Here is a 21,042-nt window from a genome sequence, read left to right on the forward strand (position 1 = left end):
GTATCTTACCTCGTAGAAGCACACAATAAATGATAACGTAAGTTACCGAGCTTTGCAAGTATTCCCGACTACCTATAATCATTAAACGACATAATGAGCTATCAATTACCCACTATTTATGGTCATGACTCAAGCCTAGATACCTATAAGTATCACCCATGACAAGACTTGATGCATCGGAGGTTCGTTTAATACTTTAGAGCTTACATAACTCGACGGAACATGGAAATCACTCACTAAATTAACCTTTCTGTAAACTTGACATCATCCTCAACTTTAAAAAGCATTACCATTAGAAAGTAGACTCTCTCACGATTCCGTGGATAGCTTATTCCTCAAAAACGGAGTTACGGTTCAAAAGTTATGGTCGTTTAAAAATGTTAACAAAAATCAGTCCCTAACGGGAGTTACGAATATTTGTAATGGGAGTTACGCACCTAACGGGAGTTATGAAAATTTGTAATGGGAGTTACCATGGAGGTGTTATCGCAATTACCCAGCTAACGGGAGTTACACAACCGTAACGGGAGTTACGACGACCAGTCGTGAAAAACAACCTCAAAACCTAACCAAACACATCTCAAACGACTTTAAAACATCTCCAGGTCTTATGAACATCAAATACACTCAAAATAAGACCAAAATCACTCATTGAAAATACCAATTAATCTTTGAATCATTTACCACATAAATCAATCATTAAATCACCCGAGTAACATGAAATCGGTAACCGTTTAATCAATTAACCCAACCCAAACCCCATGGCCTGGATTGAATACTCATCTATGACTCATAAGATCAGATTTTAAGGAGAATATTACCTATATTACCTGTAGATTACAAAAAGGATGCAAAAGGCTTGATCAACACACCCGAAAACGTATGAAGTCGCACAAGAATTGATCAAGGAGAGGAGGGATGGCCTAGGGCTTGAAGAATGTGTTTTTGGAACTGAATAATGACAGGGATTAGGGTCTAATTACCCCTAAACCTGCTGTACACACTTTTCTAAACTTACATTCAAGCCCCTTCACTTCACATCTTTACATCTAAGGCTTAAACAACCTAACGGGAATACTTACTAACACTTTAATCACAATTAATCATCTTAAACACATTAACACATGAATCATTAAGGCTTTAAAACCTTACACATAATGCACATTAATCACACATAAACATTAAATCTCTTAGAGACTTAACGGACACGTTGTGTTAACTTAACGACTCAAGTCAACCGTTAATTAAAAGTTCGGGATGTTACAGAAACGAAAAATTAGTTTTAGTTGCATCAAATCCTTGTCTTCCATTTAATGTTACAAGCTCACATTTAGATCACGGTGGTGTTAGAGGTTAAGTTCTCGTTTTATTTCAAGGTTAGACTTTTCACTTATTAGTTTAATAATTGGATAGTGAGAGTCTGATTATAAATTAACCCAAACCGACCCACACCGTATTGGAAAACCAAAAACTGAACCGAACGAAAACCAAATCCAATGCTTTTAGTTTTATAAAAATGAAAAGAATCGGTTCGGATTTCGGTTTTAGGTCAAAACCGACTTATGCTCAGCCAATTAGATAGGATATCTCGTAGATAGATATGATGTTAACAAAACAAACTTTGAATATATAAAAAAAAATTCATAAGTTAGAGGACTGAAAAAGCCAAGTCCATGAGACTATATAGACACAATTTGAAAATTTATTTTCTTCAAAAGACAAAAACATATCTTAAATAAACTTTTTTCCCCCGAAATAAATATCTCAAACACGCACTACCGAGTAACCACCTATCCATTCCGCCGCCATCTGCCGGCGACCACCGTAAGTCTCTTTCGTTTCGCTGCCGTCTCTTTATATCTGTCATACATATAATACACACATTATATATACGTATAGCTTCAAATTCGTATCTAATTTCGTCATATGTATACTCATATTATTCCCTTTATGTTAGGGTTAGGGTTAGGGTTTTAAATTGGAGAAATTTATTGTAGATTAATTTGAATGTAATTTAACTTGGAAACGTTGAATTTGTTTCTTATATGCTCATTATTCACTATCATTATCGATATCGATTGATTTATTGATTCTGCGAATAGGATTGAGAATATTATTGTGCTAGGGATAGAGCATCGCCAATGTATACACTAGTTTTACGCTAATTTAGCGTAAAAAAGGAATCTTTTTGGAATATGCTTACACTGAATAAGTTTGGTTTGATATTCACGTGTGTTTTGCGCGTGGAGCTTACGCTAATGCGTTTCCAAAGCTCGTGCTCGTTAAATTTGTTTGGCTCGCAAAAATTTTTAGTGATTACAGGGAAAAAGTAAGTTAGTAAATGAGGAGTTACTTGAGCCAGCTTTTGAAAAGTAGCATTACCCAAGTATACTGTAATTAATTGTATTTCGCTTTTGGGTTTTTATTTGTTGCTCTCTTTATTTCACTTTATGTTATAAACCATTAATACTTTGCAAAATGTATTTATACAAATAAAAAAGCTCCAACTACAAATTCTAAACAGTAAGTTTTAATCTTGTTAATTTAATTTGATTATTTTCTTAAGTTCAAGACATAAAACTTGTTCAGCAGTTCTTTTAATCGTTTGAAGTTGACGATTTATTGAAATCAATCAACCCAACAACCTGTGAGAAAGATTTTGGGTTCCCACTATGAATAGGGTGATTACAATGTTAATCAGAATTTTATAATATTATATTATATATTGTACAAATACTTGTGAAGTATTTGATGTGAATTGCATAGGTATGAAAGGTTTTAAAAATAGTGTTTAATTTTATGAATCGTGTTACATCAAGATTAGTGCTAGTATCAGAGAAGTAACTTTTCACTTTCATGATTTCACTTTAAAATAGTATAAGTACACTTTTAGGGTCAACAATGGAAATGCTTTTGAATTGGAGAAGATGATTTTAGATTCAATGATTAATGGACAGTAATATAACCTGGAAACGTTGAAGTTATAGCGTATTGACTGTTTTACTGATTGACTCATTGATACCATTAATGGAAGTTTGAGATTTAGTATTTTAAGTGCTTATGCCTTATCGTGTTTTTAAAAAGCCAAAATGCACTTTGAAGTGTTAGGATGCTTGTTGCCCTTTTGATTTGCAATTTCGAACATCTTCCAAATAGGATCAGAGATATCTATGTGACTATGTGTTAAAGTTTGGGTTTTGAACTTGTGAAAGTGGTTTCAGTTTCAGATATGTAGATAGTAACTTTGGATTTGTAAGATTTTGGTTATTCATTGATTAGTTTGTTGGTATTATAACAGGATTGGGGTATAAAGCTTGTAAGATCTGTGGTTTGGTTTATATGGCTGATCGTAACTTGGTGGCAGTTAAGCCAATATGGATGAAACAAGCAGAAGAGGCAAAAATAAAGAGTGAAGCTGAGAAAGATGCTGCAGCTAAGGCTGCATTTGAGGCTACGTTTAAGGATGTTGAGAAGAATCGAGAGCCTGCTGCTTTGTCGGATAGCGATGGCGATGAAGAAGAGGATTTGACTAACAAGCCTATTGGGCCGGTTGACCCTTCTAAGTGCACGGCTGCTGGGACTGGTGTTGCAGGGGGGACTGCATGTGCACAGTCTTCATTTGTGGTCGTTACGAAGGATTCGGATGGTCGTAAGGTCCCCAAGGGTGGAGCTCAAGTGAAGGTGAAGGTTTCACCTGGAGTGGGTGTTGGAGGGGCTGAACTGGAAGGTATTGTTAAGGATATTGGGGATGGGACATATACAGTCACTTATGTTGTTCCAAAGAGAGGAAACTACATGCTGGATGTCGAGTGTGACGGGAAGCCTATCATGGGAAGCCCGTTCCCTGTTTTCTTTAGTGCAGGTATTGTAATGTCACGCTTCAGGTGTATGCCTGTTTTCTCATGTTTATATTATATTTTTTCATTTATGATTACCTTTATCATGGTAAACTAAAATAGTACCTGCTAAAAAGTCGCTTTAACTTTACCATACCCAGTGAATAGCACACAATCAACCTGATTGGGGTAGGGCTGCTGCTTTATTTTTCCTTTCTCAGAAGCTAGCAATGTACAACATTCTAGACTTGGGTTGACCAAATGTGAACTTTTTATATGTGTTACTTCTAGGTGTGTTTTCTTTTGCTGAAAAGAACGGGGAATATGGTCTTGAATTCGCCAATCGTCACATTTAGGCTTTGACACAAGCTTTTCAAGAGCTTTAGCCTTTTATTCTAAACTAAAAGCTCCTAAAGTTTTAAAAGCTTTGTTTGGATGCAACTAGCTTTAGCTTTTATTTGAAACAAAAGCTCCAAAATGAACCACTACTTGAAGTTTCAGGAGCTTTAACTTTTGATTAAGCTTTTAATCTTTAAAAGTTACACGAATATCCCTTGAAGTTGCAACTACACCTACCATACCAAACACTTTTAAAAAATAAAAGCTCTAGCTAACAACTTTACTTAAGAACTACGTCTTACAGCTCCAACTAAAAGCTACATCTATAAGCTACAGCTACCAGCTACAACTACTTTTGCCAAACATACCCTTAATGTGTTGGTCTGTCTTAAATGTTTTCAAGATAAGGTTCTAGATGTAGCTAACTTTGATTTTGCATTTGTTTTGTCAGGCACGACTACAGGGCTTTTGGGCTTTGCTCCACAGTTGAATTTCCCAAATATGGTCAACCAGACCATGCCAAACATGCCAAATTACTCTGGTTCTGTTTCAGGGGCATTTCCAGGACTTCTTGGTATGATTCCTGGTATTATTCCTAGTGCCTCAGGTGGGGTCGTCCTGCCTGGGATTGGAGCATCACTTGGGGAAGTTTGCCGAGAATACTTAAGTGGACGATGTCTTAAAACTGATTGCAAGTTCAATCATCCTCCACACAACCTGCTGATGACTGCTTTTGCTTCCACAAGCACCATGGGAACTCTTAGTCAAGCCCCAATGGCGCCATCAGCTGCTGCAATGGCAGCTGCACAGGCCATTGTTGCTGCTCAAGCACTTCAAGCACATGCTTCTAGTGCACAAGCTAGCTCCTCTAAAGACAATTCTGGTATGAAATTTCCTGGCTTTAATTTGTTAAGTATGAAGTATCTCCTGTTAAGATAACAACCAAGAGTTGAATTTTTGCTTGATATAGTTAAAACCATTAGAGCTTTGTCTAACTTTCCATGATTTTGGTAACATAGTTTTTTCTCCTGCATGGTCTTTATTGGTTGCAAGGTCGATTTTGGAAAGTTACCTAGGTAAAGTTGTATATTTTAAGTGATAAGTACATAAAGGGTCCAGCACTTTTTGTCAAGCACTTTTTGTCAAGCACTTTTTGTCAAGCTTTAGATCTGATCTCTTGACATACAATTTTTTGTCGGTTCTAACTGTAAGTAACTATGGTTCCCCCCATCACATTTAGGACTCTGTTGGCTGTTAGTGGGCACCATCAAATAAAACATGGCTCTCAGATGTCACTAATTTAGGAACTTATAAAAAGTACTTTCCATTCATTTTCTTTATGATGGATATATGAAAAAGTACTATACCCACCAATTTCCTGACTTTTTTTGTGGAGCCGGCTCAACTTATTTGTGGCCTTAAACGAAATCGATTTTAGAGGCTTTCTTTTTCTGTGTGTACATCTAATGCGGAGCCGGCTCAACTCTTTTTGTGGCCTTAAACGAAATCGATTTTGGAGGCTTTCTTTTTATAATCTCTAACAAATTTCTCTTCTATTCGGGCATAAGATACAAGTTTGAAGTTCCAAAGCAAATAATGAGACGGTGATGTAGTAAACACAATAAACACATGAATAAATTATGTGAGATAAATCATTATTAGTAATCAAAATCAAATCAATACATAGAAAGATAATGTATTTAAGAAAAATATAAAAGAAACCATACAGGAAAGATGGAACATTTATGGTTGGAGACTCGGAGCGGTTGTTTCTTAATCCACTACATATACACATATTTGTGTTGTCCTAGTGGCTACTTTCTTATGTTAAAAATACCAAGTAAAAAAAGCCCTATGTTAAAAAAGTCCAAATCTAGATTAAAATTTGAGGCCTTGTAAATTTAGGGCCTAAAGCACCTGCCTAACCCAAAAATATAATAGAGCCGGCAGTTCTAATGGCAGGTGAAAGTTGGCATTTTAATGATGCTACAGGACGTGTGTATATGTTTTTGGTATTTAATGATGCTACAGAACGTGTGTATATGTTTTTGGTATGAGTGAATCTATGGGTGTGTAGTGGAATTTATGGGCATGTGGTAGCATTGATGTACATTATCGGATAGTGTGTATATATGTATATATTGCTGTGCGGGTATGTATGTCTGGATTGTAACAAGATTAATAATTTTTTACACCTAATAACAGAATTAAGGGCAAATAATGTTCACTATTGGTTACTTGATGTACAAGTTTTCATTCTAAGTAATGCATTCAGCACGAGAAGTTGAGAACTGATTTTCACAACGTAAATCATTTTTTACGCCTGATTCTTTGACTTTAGACTGTTATCCTCACCTTATATGGGTTTTCTTGATTAATGTACATTATTACATTAATGTAATGATTTTCTCATTTAAAAGTAATACGATGAAAGATATTTTAATATGCAGAGATCATGGTGGACACCAAGGCATTTTGGTGGTTGGATACCATCATAATTTGCCTTTGCCATGAGTAAGTTTGATATTCCAGTGATTGCAACTTATTTTTTGCTTTTTACTTGGCAGGATCAGCAGATAAGGCAGCAAAGAGCGAGTCCTTAAAGAAGACTTTACAAGTTAGTAACCTCAGCCCGCTGCTTACTGTGGATCAGCTGAAACAGTTTTTTAGTTTTTGTGGCACCGTTGTAGATTGTAGCATCACCGAATCCAAGCATTTTGCTTACATAGAATATTCAAAAGCTGAAGAAGCAACTGCTGCACTTGCATTAAATAACATGGATGTTTTAGGCCGGCCGTTGAATGTTGAAATGGCCAAGTCATTACCTCAGAAGCCTGCTAATTCTGCTCTTGGTTCATCTTCTTTGCCAATGGTGATGCAGCAGGCTGTTGCAATGCAGCAAATGCAGTTTCAGCAGGCTCTTATAATGCAGCAAACCATGAATGCACAACAGGCAGCTAATCGAGCAGCAACCATGAAAAATGCAACAGAATTGGCAGCAGCTAGAGCTGCAGAAATAAGTATGAAGTTAAAAGCGGAAGGGATAATTGGAATTGGAAATGAAGATGAATCAGTTAAAACTCACAGGTAATAATAATCCATATGTTATTAGCTGTTATCTATGATGCTGGCATGTACTTAACTAGAGTGGATTCTGTGACTTTGACTTAAAGTTTAGAGTAACATCTTGAACAAATTTGTTGCCTCATGTTACCTGGATAGTACCTTATTCTTCAAGTAATCTAGAAAGTATCTTAGGCACATTTTTATAAAAACCGGGCAATGTTGAAAGCATTACTCGGACGGTTCTACCTTAGTGTGGTCAATTTATCTTTAGATGATTTCATGTCTTAAAGTTACTTGGGATTTGCTTTTCATCATAAGTGTGGAAAGAGATTGATACAACTTTGTGGTTTAACCCCTCAACAAGTGGAGGTGTCAAAATCAGCAAGTAGCTGGGTTGCAGGTATCTGGTCAAAACGAATAGTTATTTGGCAGATCAAAATGGTCGGTTAAGCTAGTACGAGGTCACTTTCTTTCTGTAAAGTATTGGTTTTAGAGTTCTTGGTGCTTTAAAATGATTTCAGAAATTATTATTACATTTCAATAACAGTATTATAATTTGCTGAGTCAATTGATTTAGGAAGTTTTATGCATTGAAAATACATTTCACTCGATGTTTGATACGTTTTGCCATTTTCTTTTTGATCTAACTTTGATCTACATTACCCATTTATCTGTTAAACTTAATAAATATTTGACCCTATATTTCTTATGAATGATACTTAAGGTAACGACTGTCAGTTTACCATGATTGATACTTCATAATTCTCCTATCTTTTTTTTTTTGTTTAATAGCTGATGCCTATTAGCATTGTAGGTCACCATCTCCTGTCCCTGCAAGGTCAAGATCTAAATCGAAATCTCCAATCATATATAAAAGAAATCGGAGGTCTCGTTCTTATTCACCACCGCCTCGCCGTGTGAGAGATTATAGGTCCAGGTCACCTATAAGAGGTCGCCATTACAACAGTTATGAGTATGACAGACGGTCTTATAGGGACACTAGGGGTGGTAGTGACAGGGATAGAAGACGAGATTATGGCAGATCAAATGATCGCCATTCTTGGAGAAATAGGAGCCGAAGTGTTAGCCCAGTGACAAAAAAGTCTTATCGTAATGGTTCAGAATCTCCAAAACGCCGTCGCGAAAGTCCAACTCATAGGTCCAAAAAGTCTTCTCGTGCCAATTCTAGGTCACCTGCTAGTCATCGTGATGTTCAAAGCAAAGATAAATATAGAAGACGTTCCAGGTCAGCATCTTTGGATGCCAAGCATCGGTCTAATGATAAATTAGAAGACAAAGAGGAAAGATCAAAGTATCGTGATGATCAAAGTAAAGAAAAACACAGAAGACGTTCTAGGTCAGCATCTTTGGATGCCAAGCGTCGGTCAGTTGACAAATTAGATGTCAAGGAGGAAAGATCAAAGCATCATGATCGGCGGCGTTCTAGGTCTAAATCTATAGAAAATAAGCACCGATCTGGTGATAAATCGGGTGACACAAAACAAAGGGATCGTAGGCGATCCAGGTCACCACCAGCAGACGATAAGCATCGAAGTCGTAACAGTTTGAGTGCAAAAGCTTCAGATGAAGGTAAATTAAGGCATAGGAGACGATCCAGGACTAGGAGTCCTGAAGATAACCACCGGAGTGATAGAACTGATAGAAGCAGGAAAGATAAGTCAAAGTCAAAGTATCATGGTAGAAGGCAATCCAGGTCAGCATCACCCGAAGTGAAACGTCACAAAGGGAGTAGAAAATCTCCAGGAGGGTCGGATGAACACAGACCAAAAAACAGAAAGCGGTCAAGGTCTAGGTCAAAGTCAGTAGAACATGGCCGATTGAACGAGGATTTAGATGGCGGTAAAGATAAAGATGTTGATGATCTACGAGAGCCCGTATCTTCTGGTGATATTAAATCAAACAATTTGAAGGATTTTAAGGATGATGGAGCATCCTTTTCATCGCCTGAGGGTGCGGGAGACCTCCATAAGTCTGAAGGTGGTAGAAATGTTGAAAGAGATCATGACATAGCTGAGGTTGATGACGCATGATACGGGACGGGTGGTTTGTCGGTATTCTTGTAAAGCAGTGCTACTTGATAACGCCTTTACAAGTATGCTATGTAGATTTGTATTATGAAATCTGGATATTGAGGAGAGGCGCCATGAAAGATTTGCTGGATTTCAGTTTAGCAATCAGAAGTCAGAATGTTATCTCGATCTTTCGGCTCAGTAGAATAAATGTTGTTTATTTCTTTTGCAGGTTTAATGGGAATATGTGGGACTCGCTCTTTCTGCAAATTTTATTTGGTTAAAATGTTTGAAGAACTTCTCTGCACCCCTAACTGGAGTCTGCAGTGCAATATTTTTAGCGACTTAATCAGCTTAATGTATGTTCTATTACTACCTCCATAATTAGGCAGTGATATTTTAACTGGAATGCCCTTTTAAGGATTATTATTGGTATGTTCTGTTAGTTACTCGCTCTTTCTGTGATTTGCTTACTAGTTATCAGTGGTGTGTCTGGTTTAGATAAGTCTTGCATCTTATGATAATTGTATTTGTGATTCAAAAACACGCTTTGTATGATCCATTTGGTGAGCTTTTTTCTTCTTGTATCTTAGAAGTTTGCATATGAGTCGATGCCTTTTTCTTGTTTTATTTTTAGTAGATCGTATGTACTGGCCTTTATTTTTACAGCTGAAAATAGGTTTACCTTGGCCACATTATAATTTAAACACATGCAGGTTGCTGGCTGGTTTCTTTTGGCGGTTTATCAGATCCATTTGTCAGGGTTTTTTCTTTCCGTTGTATATAAAAGGTATGGAGCTGGACAGTGCTAAACGTCAACATCTTTCTTTGTTGAACTTGCCAACTAGTTCGGAGTAGTTTGAACTGAACATAATTATTGCAATAATAAGATTTTCCTTTTAACATTTTTTTTTTCTTTCTTTTCTTTTTTTCTTTTTGCTTCCTCTCTTCTTCCTTCTTTTAAAATTGTTTGATTAGGTCAGCTTGTTAAGACAAACTGCAGCTAGATGTCTCCGAGTTGACAAGGCAGATTGGCTAAACTGAGCACTCTTTTATCCTGGTGAAATAGGATATGTTAGTTGGCAGGTAATGGTCCAGTTTAGTTATCTTAAGGATTTCTGCTGGGATATGTTGATGTAATATGCTAGGACATGCTTAATTGGTCAAGAAATGTGGATCGATCATAGTAAATGCTCCAAAATTTTGGATTTTAGTCATTTCTGTTAAAAGATGTCCATTTGGAACCATATTATTTTGTTTCATGTACTACTTTTGGAGGCCGTTTAACTAGGGTAATTTAGATATCTGGAAATAGAGATTTTTACTTGAGTAGACTGCATGCACTTGCTACCATCATGGTAGTACATATTTCAATTCTTTGCTACTCAACTGTATTAATATTTTAGTTCATGGAACACCATACTTGGTTGAGTTGGTTCCTTGTAGTCTATATAACACATTGATACGATTTTATTTTATTTAAATGTGTATCGCCATCATCACAAGACTTTTTTTAAACTAAATTTGATGATCGAGTCGATTCTATGATTATAAGTTCATTTCATACCGGACCAAACCGGAATCTGGATTGTTGGATTTTTCCAACAAAAAGGAAATCCGCGTTTGAGTTCAGATGGGCATTTGAATTCAAGTGAAGAAAGTCAGTGCTCCTTTCCCAAGTTTTAACTAACGACTGTATCCTCTTTTAGCTTTCAAGCTACATTTTTGGACCCAGCGCTCTCGGATTATTAATTTCAGGGTGCCTATAGAAATAAAACCGCAAATTTTAGTTCTCTTAAGACTACGATTTGACTTGATGGCCGTCCGCTAAGTTTGATGTTTGAGATGTTTGGTTATTATGATGAGCTAAATATTGGCCTAGTGGTCAAGAGTCATGTTGCGCCACAAAAGTTTTACCGCTAAGAGAAATGGCGGGAAATGGTCCTAGAGATGTTTTGGTTAGGTTGTGTACATGTGCGTCGATAATTTTCGGATAATTTGAAGAGATAAATACTATTAGTTAAAACTTAAAAAGTTTGTTGATAGCACAAGGTCATCACTAACCTATGAACCGAGGATTTACGGATTAATGTAGAGGTATTTCTATTTCAAAGAGATGAGGGCTATATATGTTGACCTATTACCACCTTCAGAAAAGAGTAAGCAGATTAAGAGGTTAACATGTCAAAGTCTTTTCGTTGAAAGAAGCCATTTAATCCCTATCAGACAAGATTTTATATTTTTTCAAAGATATGTAACTCTACTTCCAATTTAAGAGAAAACTCATTATAAGAAAATCAAGATGAGATTTGGATCAATTTCTTTTAATATTCTATTGATTTGTTTCTATATCAAAATGACACTGTTAACATGAACGATATAAAAGGTTGTCGGCAGTAAAAGATTAATATTTGTCTACTTTTGTGCCACTTAACGAACTACTCTTTAATTAGGTGACGTTTCCTACAGCTAAAAGGAAAGCGATGATGTAGATATGCAAAGAACAGAGATGTAAGATTGTTTTTATGGAGGAGTCAATGAAGAGTTGCAGCGACTGATCGACATAGGAAATTTAAGACTGCATTAGTGATGCATCCATCAATTAGAACAAGGTCCACACACTTTGAACAATTCCGCGTTATATATATAATACTCCGTATATATTTGTTACCATCTTGACATCTTGTCAAAGTGTACATCAGCCAGCCAGAAGGATGATTATTTTCGATAGTGCTCATTTATGTTTTGTGTTGTGCTGGGTGTCCTCATACAGTGAATTTCATTAATTGGATTCAATGATCAATGGAAGTTTTTTGAACAGCAATAGCAATTGGATTCAAAAAAATTACTTTCGTTTTTAAGAATAATAAGCAACTAGAAATGTACTAGAAGTGTGCACATGCAATACTCATTGTGATTTAAATATTTTAGTAAGTACACAATGACTAAATACGCGACGAAACCCGGTGTTTGTAAAACTACGAAGAGCAAGGCGTGCATTTACACTTTTCACGCGAAGGAACTCCTCGGGACGTCCCGTACATTGCCCCGAGAGGTGTTCTGGAGAGTGAAAGGGGAAGAGGCGTGAGAAATAGGATCCTACCAATTTCAAGGCAAAAAGAATCTTTTACATTGGAAAGAGAAAGGGGGTGGGCCTCACTCCAAACTCTTTTAATAAGGAGGCGTGAAAATAAAGTGTGGGTCCTTTAAGGAGCTTTCTATTTAATAAGAAGGAACACCTTACTCTGAATAATAAGAAGGAACGCTCCTTGGTGACTGGGTTGCCACGTATCACGAGACGCCCCTAGTAGAGAATGTCTTGCTCTGGATAATCTAATAGTGGTGCAACAGTGAGAGTTAGGGGTATTATATTACATATCACACTTTTATCAATATATTTTTTTATATTACTATTTTATTTTTATTAATATATTTCTTTTTACTAACGTAATTTGGCGGGGACAGGACTCGAACCTGCAATCTTCAGGTCATAAGCCTGACGAGTTAACCAATTCCTCCACCCCGCTTCGCTTTCTTCTCTTGATGTTGACGTTAGTTTTTAATTTATTATTATATATTAACATTTTGTTCTAACTAATTTTATTTTGTTTTTATAAAGATTCCATTGGAGTAAAAAGTTTATGAACAACTTTTTTTAAAAAGCTTATATTAAAAGACTTGGCCGTCACTAACACATTTTTAATATATTAGTCATGCACAAACAACACGATGACGGCAATAGTGGTAACGGTGTGGTTATGAATGTAAAACTAATTAATGTAAAAAATGAATTAGTATAGTTATTGAGAGTAGTTCATTAAGATATTATAAGTATTTTAAGTGAATATCTTTAATATAACGAATATATCAACAATTTAACTTAAAAAATTAGAAGAACTAAATGTTTCATAATGTAATATAAATATAGATATAGATAATATAGGTATAAGCTAGGTAGATACATAATTCGACATATACATTATACAACATATAATACAAAACATACTATACAACTAATTCTATTTGATCTATGGTAGCATTTCCCATATAACATGTGCGATGGTACATTTCCTTAGCGTCGAGCCCATGTTCATTCAATGTAGCTATAAATACGGAAGGTGAAATGTCTAAGTTTTGATGTTGCAATGTTGACAGTGATTGCCGGGGTTGTTAAAAGTATAGAGATTATTCAATACATGTTAGACAATTCCTTGATAATAATTTAATACATACTCTTTTAGAAAAAATAGCATAGTTAAATTAAGTGGTTAACACTTTGAGATAAAAGTTAAGGGTTCAATTCTCATCTTATGTTAAAGCCAGAGGTTTTATATGTTATTCTATCATTTAGATAGTAGTAGTAACTCCCAATGCCGTTTTTCACGGGTTTTGGGTCCCAATATCGTCTTCGACGGTGTATGGGGAGGTTGATATGTAAACAACCTTACCCCTACCAAAGGTAGAGAGGCTGCTTCCAGGTTCTACCATAGGTAGAAAAGGACCTCCAGTCTTGCTGGGTATGAGGATCGAACCCATGACATCTGTTTTCAAAGGTATGAGCTCCAACCACTGATCCAACCCAGTTAGTTCTATCATTTAGATAAAACATGAAAACAGTCTTTTTTATCTAAGTACAGATAAGACTCTATATCTCAAGCTCCCCCATATATCATTACGGTATTAGGATCCAAAACCCATGAAAAACGGCATTGGGTGTTAAAGCTTACATAATTACATTTATTTTACATACTCCTTAGAAAACCCTCGACGGTCTTGTCGGCTTGGAGACAATCATTGGCATTTGGCACCACCTTTTCACATCATTGTTTTTCTCGGTTAAGTGAAAGAGCTAGAAATAAACTTCTTTGAATGCGTATATGTATGTATGTGTAATTTAATGAAACAAAGGAAGTGACGTGTCACTCTTGGCATAAATGTGTCAGTTTAAATGTGTTAATGAACTCCATAATTCACTCTTAAGATACACGTTAAGATACCTCAAATTCTTTGTGTAATAAATAAATAGATAAATATAAACATCCTTCTTGAAAACAAGAAAAAATATTAAATTGCTCTTTGAAAAATCCTTTTTGAGCTTTTTTCCGTTAAAATGAATTTTGATAACTTAGAATATACTCTATCAACCATCAATAATAGATAGACGGTCACTTGGGGAATTTGAGAATTTGAAGTTTTGGGTTCAAATTTTGATGTGAGCAAAGTACTTTTAAGATTGAAGATAAAAGTTTGTTATGAATTTTTTTTAAAATTATAGTTTGATATATGAAAAGACAATCCTCAAGTAATGATATTTATTGTGCTATTTACTTGCTTGGGTCTTTTCATGCCATATAGATCGGTAATAATTGTACCATATAAGGTACATATATTGTGTCGAAGTTGCCCAATGTTATGTCTGTACTTTGTACAGAAGGTGGTGAAAAAGTCCGTAAATGATGTAAGAAAAGTAAAAAAAATAAAAAAAAAGCCAACATACTTGTAGCCTCTTGATTTGGCCTTAGGCTATCTCCAATGCTAAGAACGTCCTTCCTTGAGCTACCACATCATATCCTTACAAATCCTTATACATTCTTATAAAAAAAAATATAAGTAAGGGCACCTAAGGGCACCTTAGGCTATCTCCAACCATACAAACATCCTTACATATCCTTTAACTCCACTAAAAAAAAAAATATAAGTAAGGGCACCTAAGGACATGCATCAAAAAATCTTTAGTTTTGGACAAGCTTTAACCGCAAATGATATCTAAGGACACCTAAGGGCACCCAAGGGCGTCCAAAAACATCCCCATTGGAGATAGTCTTAGCTACAATACTTCACTTAGAAAAATTTCATGGATTGATATATATATATATATATATAAGATAGAGATCAAATAAGAAGGTACCTCAAGGAGAGAAGGTTCGTGTTTTTTTAAAAAAAAAATTTTAGCTTCTTTTTTTGAACTTGTTTTCCTTTTTTTACCTTTTTCATTCTCTCTTTAATTAATCAATTTCATATAAAAATTTTAAAATTAAAAAAAAAAAATTTTTTTCCAAAGGGCGTAGCCCGTAAGCTATAAGCGAAGCCTCAAAGACTATGGCGGAGCCATGATAGCTAAGGGCGAAGCCCGTTATGTAGGTTACCCCATCACCGATCACCCTCTATGACCTATCACTCCCACCAGCTACCCCTTATTAATATTTTTAAGGGCGAAACCCATACCGTATCCTTACATGTATAACTTACTAACTCGGGTTAGAGAAAAAAATTTTAATTTTTAAATTTTTTTATTTTATGGATAGAGTTAATTAACAAAAAATGAAAAAATATCAAAAAAACAAGCTTAAAAAAAACGGACCTTATCTCCTTAAGAACCTTCTCTCTGGATCTCTACCCTATATATATATATATACTCCCTCCGTCCCACTAGAAGTGTCATATTTTGAATTTTCAAAGTCTAACATTTGTAACTTTGACCACAAATAGTTTTATTTGTGTTGGATAATATTTGATAAAAGTTATATGAATTGATTGTGTTCTAGACTTGTTTTTTAATAGTATAACTTTTATCAACTTTTATATAACACAACAAAATATAATTCTGGTCAAAGTTTAAAAATAAAGACTTTGAATATTCAAAGTAGGACACTTCTAGTGGGACGGATGGAGTATATTATAATATATATATACCAGCATGTTACTCACACAATGCATCAGTGGTTGTGGTGGCGCCTCTGTGGTGGTGGGAAAACTGTTGGTGATGGAGGCGACGTTAAGTGATGTAAATAATTGATGTAAAAGTAATTGATTTAAATGGTTAATAGGTAAAAATATTTTAAAACACTTCCAGAAATAAAATGCGGGATCATATGTCTATATTTTGACACAACTTGTTGTATTAATTACAATTTAACAATATCGCCTTTAATATTGATCAGTTTTTGTTAATCCGACTAGGATTTTGTAGTGTAACACTGCAAAAGACTATAGGTATGTTTCACATAAAAGCTTTAAGTTTAGGCTGCGGTAGGAACTTGAAGCTGGAACTTGTTTATAGTGTTAGGAGTTAGGGTTTCTATTTCAATCTTTCTTACACAAACTTTTATTTTAAAGATCTTTCAGGCTTTTAGGAGTTTTTAAGACTAAAACTTTTGATCTTAAATACATATTCAAACATGACTATCACTTTAAAATGAACTTCCTTTTAAAAATTCAGAGCTTTTAAGCTTCTGAAGCTTTCAAAAATTCTCTGCAAACAGACACTATGTCAAAAAAGGTACATTGTACACTTCAGTGACCCGCAATTAAATAAAGCAAACATTAATAATTCCATTTTAAGACGGGTCAAGTTAACGTTTAAATTAATTAGATAATTAATAGATAAGTTTTCTCAGTCCATAAATATGTAGCACCCAACCGTTCGAGGAGTTGGCCTGATATGTATCGACACTCTGCCTCGAAAAATAACCAGTATTTCCATATTTTATCGATTTTGATAATGTAGTCCTTTAAACAAACGAACTTAAATCCTTTAAACAAACGAACTTAAATAGGTTCTTTTTAACACAAAAATATAAATATATATGTAGGAATTTGCCGTTTACTTAATAATTATTATCATCCCAAGTCCCAACTGCCAACGAACATTGTACGTCTGTAGTCAAAACAATGATAAGTAGCGTGACATACTCTAGACAAAATGGTATAGTTAGATAATAATTGGACAGTTAATAGTTGATAGCTCTTTGCTATAATTACAATCCATACCCCCTTATATATCACATGAACTATAAACTTTAAAAAGTACATTTTCAAAAGAAAAAGAAAACAAACAAAGATGCACAATGAACAAAACTCCATCTACGACGTCAAAATCTCGACAGTCTCGGCGGGGTTCATATCGGGGAACGACGTGGCTCAAGAGCTAACCGAAATGGACCTAGCCATGAAACTTCACTACCTTCGGTTTGTCTACTACTTCAAAAAACCGGCATTTGATGGTTTTACCATCTTTACAATTAAAGAAACTATGTTCAATTGGTTAAACCATGCCTACATCCCATGTGGGCGGATAAGAAAGGCTGACTCAGGTCGGCCTTTCATCAAATGCAATGACAGTGGGGTGCGAATCATCGAGGCTAAGTGTCATTTGAGCCTTGACGAATGGCTTCAATCTAGAGATGATTCTAGACACAAATTTCTTGTTTCTAACCAAGTTCTTGGCCCTGATTTAGCTTTCTCTCCACTTGTTTTGATACAGGTTTGCTTGCTAACATAATCTTTCTTTTTAGTAATTTTTATCATCTACTTTACTTTCTATATTGTGTTTTATAGTAATAATAAGTTTATAAGTAACTTGTTTGATAATAATATAAGTGTAACTGACAGCAATAAGATTACCTTGTGTATAGCTAATTCCCTTTTGGGTATAATGAGATTCCTTGTCTTTCCACTTAGTAAAAGGTCTTGGATATTATATACTCCGTATAATACAATTACTTTGATACAATAATATAGATTAATCTTGTTGAGGCAAATCCATAATGTTATATTGTTATGTATCCTTTTTTTTTATGTGTAAATCACTCGAGTTCGACTCACTGAAAGCTCGAATCGAATCGAGCCGAGCTTAAACGAGTTCGAGCAATATAGAATCTGTGTAAAAATAATAATGAGATAAAAAAAAAAAAGTTAGAATGAATTACAAATAAATTTGCTTTCTAAACCAACCGAGCTCAAACTTTGCTCATACGACTCTAATAGAGGAGAGCTCGATCTCTCTAAAGATAAACGATCTCGAGCTTGAGTTTAGACGAGTTTGAGTTCGGCTCGACTTGTTTACATCGATAGTTTTACAAACAAATCTTACTTTTTTGAACTATTTTTTTTTTTTGAAAACAGAAGAAAATTTTCTAAAATTAGATGGTACATATCTAGTTGGATTAATATGTACTAGTAATAAGCTTCTCCTCACACATATGCTAGTAGTGTTTTTTTTTTTTCCCTTTATTATTGTTTTTGATAATAAGTTACTCTGATGATACGTTATAACAACACATACAATGTTAAGTACATATAATGTGACTGTATTTGTGACATATATTAATTAAAAGTATTATATAGATAGCTAAATGGTTTTAATAAAAGAAAAGTTATTAATTGAAACAATACTCTTCTCCTACAATCCACACCACACTCCAACTATCAGCTAAAACCGCCTATCCCAGTTGTCGACAAATTTAAAGAAGATAAACCGTATTTATAACAATAACATGGCCTGTTTTGTTTTTTAAGCATTAAGTGTATAAAATGAATGGATAGATAAACATTCTATGTATTGATTTTAATTTTTTCTAATGATATTGTCTTTATTGATTAAGTCAATATAAACATGTGAATCAATGCAAGGGAATGCAACATGTACTCAAATGCATAAAAAGTACTTCAAATAACAAAAAAAACTTGAAATCAAGTTATGTATCTACTTTGTAGACCATGAATAATACGGATATTTATTCAATAACATATATGCACTTATTTTAAATGTATATAATGGAACAAGTGGTACACTTGTACATGTGAATTATTATCCGATAATATTTAAGAGGACAAGTAATTCACGATTGAGGCAGCTCACTTTAATGAAAAGGGACGGGTTTAGCACGAGACGTACTCTCATAAAAACATACGACATCCGCCTCATTTTACATCTCATAATTTGACATTTTAAACTTTTTCTTTTTTTAATCATAAATATTTTTATTTATATTATATAAAAATGTGAATGAGGTTTTAAATGAATTTTTCATAGATATAACTTTTGTTAAGTATTATATAACACAAAGAAAAATATTTACGATTAAAATTAATAAAAAGACTCAAGAAGTCAAAATTGGACATTTAAAAGAGACGGAGGGAATAACTTTTATTTTTTTTACCCATTTATATTTATTCAGGCTCACAAATTGAATCGATTTCTTTCTTTTTTTGAGTGATAGCCAGTTAGCCACTCATCTTCTAATCAGTTATCACTTCTCACTCATATATGTCCCAAGTCATCCCATTGATGGTGCATGTTTTCCTAAATCTAAACACTACTGTTTAAACCCCTGGTACCCAATAAAATTTCGGAAATCTGCCACATACCCAATATAATTACTATTACTATAGAAGGTAACGCAAAAAGAACATAAATACAAACTCGGATGACCTATAAAAAAATTACTCTACTTTTTTTTTAAAGGAAATAACAATAACTAAAACGTGTTTTATAAAAACTTAATTCACATGACCCGACCCACCTATATAATTACTATAGAATTTAGTTTAAGTTATTATTTTTTAACAATGTGTTTTCCATTTTCCTTTTACAGTTAACCGAATTTAAATGTGGAGGAACATCGGTTGGTTTGAGTTGGTCCCATTTGCTTGGGGATACTATTTCAGCTGTCTCCTTCATAAAACTATGGGCTCAAGTCATTGCAGGTCATCAACCGGCCCAAATACTCATTATGGCCCCAAAACAATCCAAAGACCATGATTTCCAAAACACAAACCTGAACCCAGACACAGATCCACTTTCAGTCAAACGGGTTGGCCCGGTTGGAGACCTTTGGTCGAATCCAAACAACTCTAAAATGGAAACATTTTCGTTCTATATATCTAAGCCTGAATTGACTCGGTTGCAAGAGAAAATGTATGAAGAGAAAGTTGATCAAGAACTACCCGTGTTCGAGGGTATCTGTGCTGTAATTTGGAAAAGTCTAGCAAAAGTAAGAGATGAATCGGGACTCAAGGTTGTAACAGTATGCAAAAGTGACGTGACAAATCGAAGTAAAGGAATTATCACAAATAAAAGCCAAACCATTGGTGTAGTGAAAACAGACATGTCTGTAGAAAAATGTAGCCCCTTGAAGCTAGGGTTACTCATTAAGGATCAAGCAGACGATGAACGCGAAAAGATTGAGGAAACGATGAGGAATCTTGATGATTTTCTGATTTACGGAGCCAACTTGACTTTTGTGGATATGAGTGATGCCACATTTTATGAGATGGAAGTGAGGGGACAAACGCCCGTTTATGTAAACTGTTTCATTGATAGCATTGGCGATCAAGGTGTCGTGTTGGTTCTGCCAACGCCAAAAGGTGACTCGGATGAAAGGACAGTAAGCATAACTGTGCCTGAAAATGAGATGGCCAAGCTTAAAACGGTGCTTAAAGAAGACTGGTGTATTGAATAAATACATCTATGGTTTGATAGCACTTGCCGAGTAGGCTGTTAGTAACTTGTAAGTTTGTGTTTTGCTTGGAATAATGTATGTATAATAGCCTAATAGTTTGTGTGATAGGTTATGTTGAGTGCATCAAAGAAATGTAACGAATGTCTTGTGGATGTAATGTAATTCCTTTATTCTGTTCAAAAGCTTTACCAAAATTCCAACATGTTGATTTTTTTATAATTAAGCCGTCAACTTTGGTTTTGGTCTTTAATAATGTTTCACCGTATCCTTTAGGAAAAATAGTTTCTTATTTTGTTATTTATACCTCCAAAATCACGGAAGAAACAATCGAACGTTGCACACGTCATGAAACTGGGACATATTTCTAAACGTATGTCGTATGTCAACAATTTCAGACAAGTAACTAAATCATGTGAGTATTAAGTGAAAGTATTTTACCGACATTATAACCTTTACGGGATGGGATGATAAGGATCCAATGTGGTTCCGGGCCAGGATGCCCTCCTTTTATTTTTATTTGTTTTACAA

General features: G+C 34.8%; 2 protein-coding genes and 1 non-coding gene across 8 annotated transcripts; 2 read left to right on the forward strand and 1 right to left on the reverse strand.

Moving 5' to 3' along the window:
- The first annotated feature begins 1,734 nt into the window (after positions 1-1,734).
- On the forward strand, positions 1,735-12,087 carry LOC122581230 (micronuclear linker histone polyprotein). Of its 6 annotated transcripts, none has more exons than XR_006320987.1 (8): positions 1,735-1,824; positions 3,299-3,862; positions 4,627-5,058; positions 6,743-7,262; positions 8,056-9,630; positions 9,988-10,061; positions 10,250-10,357; positions 11,725-12,087. XR_006320987.1 is itself a non-coding variant. In XM_043753405.1 (5 exons), the coding sequence occupies exons 2-5, from the start codon at positions 3,340-3,342 to the stop codon at positions 9,290-9,292; spliced, it is 2,712 nt and encodes a 903-aa protein (XP_043609340.1). In that variant the 5' UTR covers positions 1,735-1,824; positions 3,299-3,339; the 3' UTR covers positions 9,293-9,858. The 6 variants fall into 6 exon arrangements, 1 of the variants encoding a protein (XP_043609340.1); XR_006320989.1 differs by having other exon boundaries at positions 11,741-12,087; XR_006320986.1 differs by lacking the exon at positions 11,725-12,087 and having other exon boundaries at positions 8,056-9,703; positions 10,250-10,603.
- Positions 12,088-12,724: 637 nt separating this feature from the next.
- Positions 12,725-12,798, reverse strand: TRNAI-UAU. Its single transcript has one exon. It is a non-coding gene; the product is annotated as a tRNA-Ile (tRNA).
- A 4,256-nt stretch (positions 12,799-17,054) lies between these two features.
- LOC122581560 (protein ECERIFERUM 26-like) lies at positions 17,055-20,708 on the forward strand. Its single transcript, XM_043753791.1, has 2 exons — positions 17,055-17,534; positions 19,648-20,708. The coding sequence occupies exons 1-2, from the start codon at positions 17,112-17,114 to the stop codon at positions 20,512-20,514; spliced, it is 1,290 nt and encodes a 429-aa protein (XP_043609726.1). The 5' UTR covers positions 17,055-17,111; the 3' UTR covers positions 20,515-20,708.
- The last annotated feature ends 334 nt before the right edge of the window (positions 20,709-21,042 follow it).

Source organism: Erigeron canadensis, chromosome 9 (assembly GCF_010389155.1).
Source record: "Erigeron canadensis isolate Cc75 chromosome 9, C_canadensis_v1, whole genome shotgun sequence".
Taxonomy (NCBI): Eukaryota; Viridiplantae; Streptophyta; class Magnoliopsida; order Asterales; family Asteraceae; genus Erigeron; species Erigeron canadensis.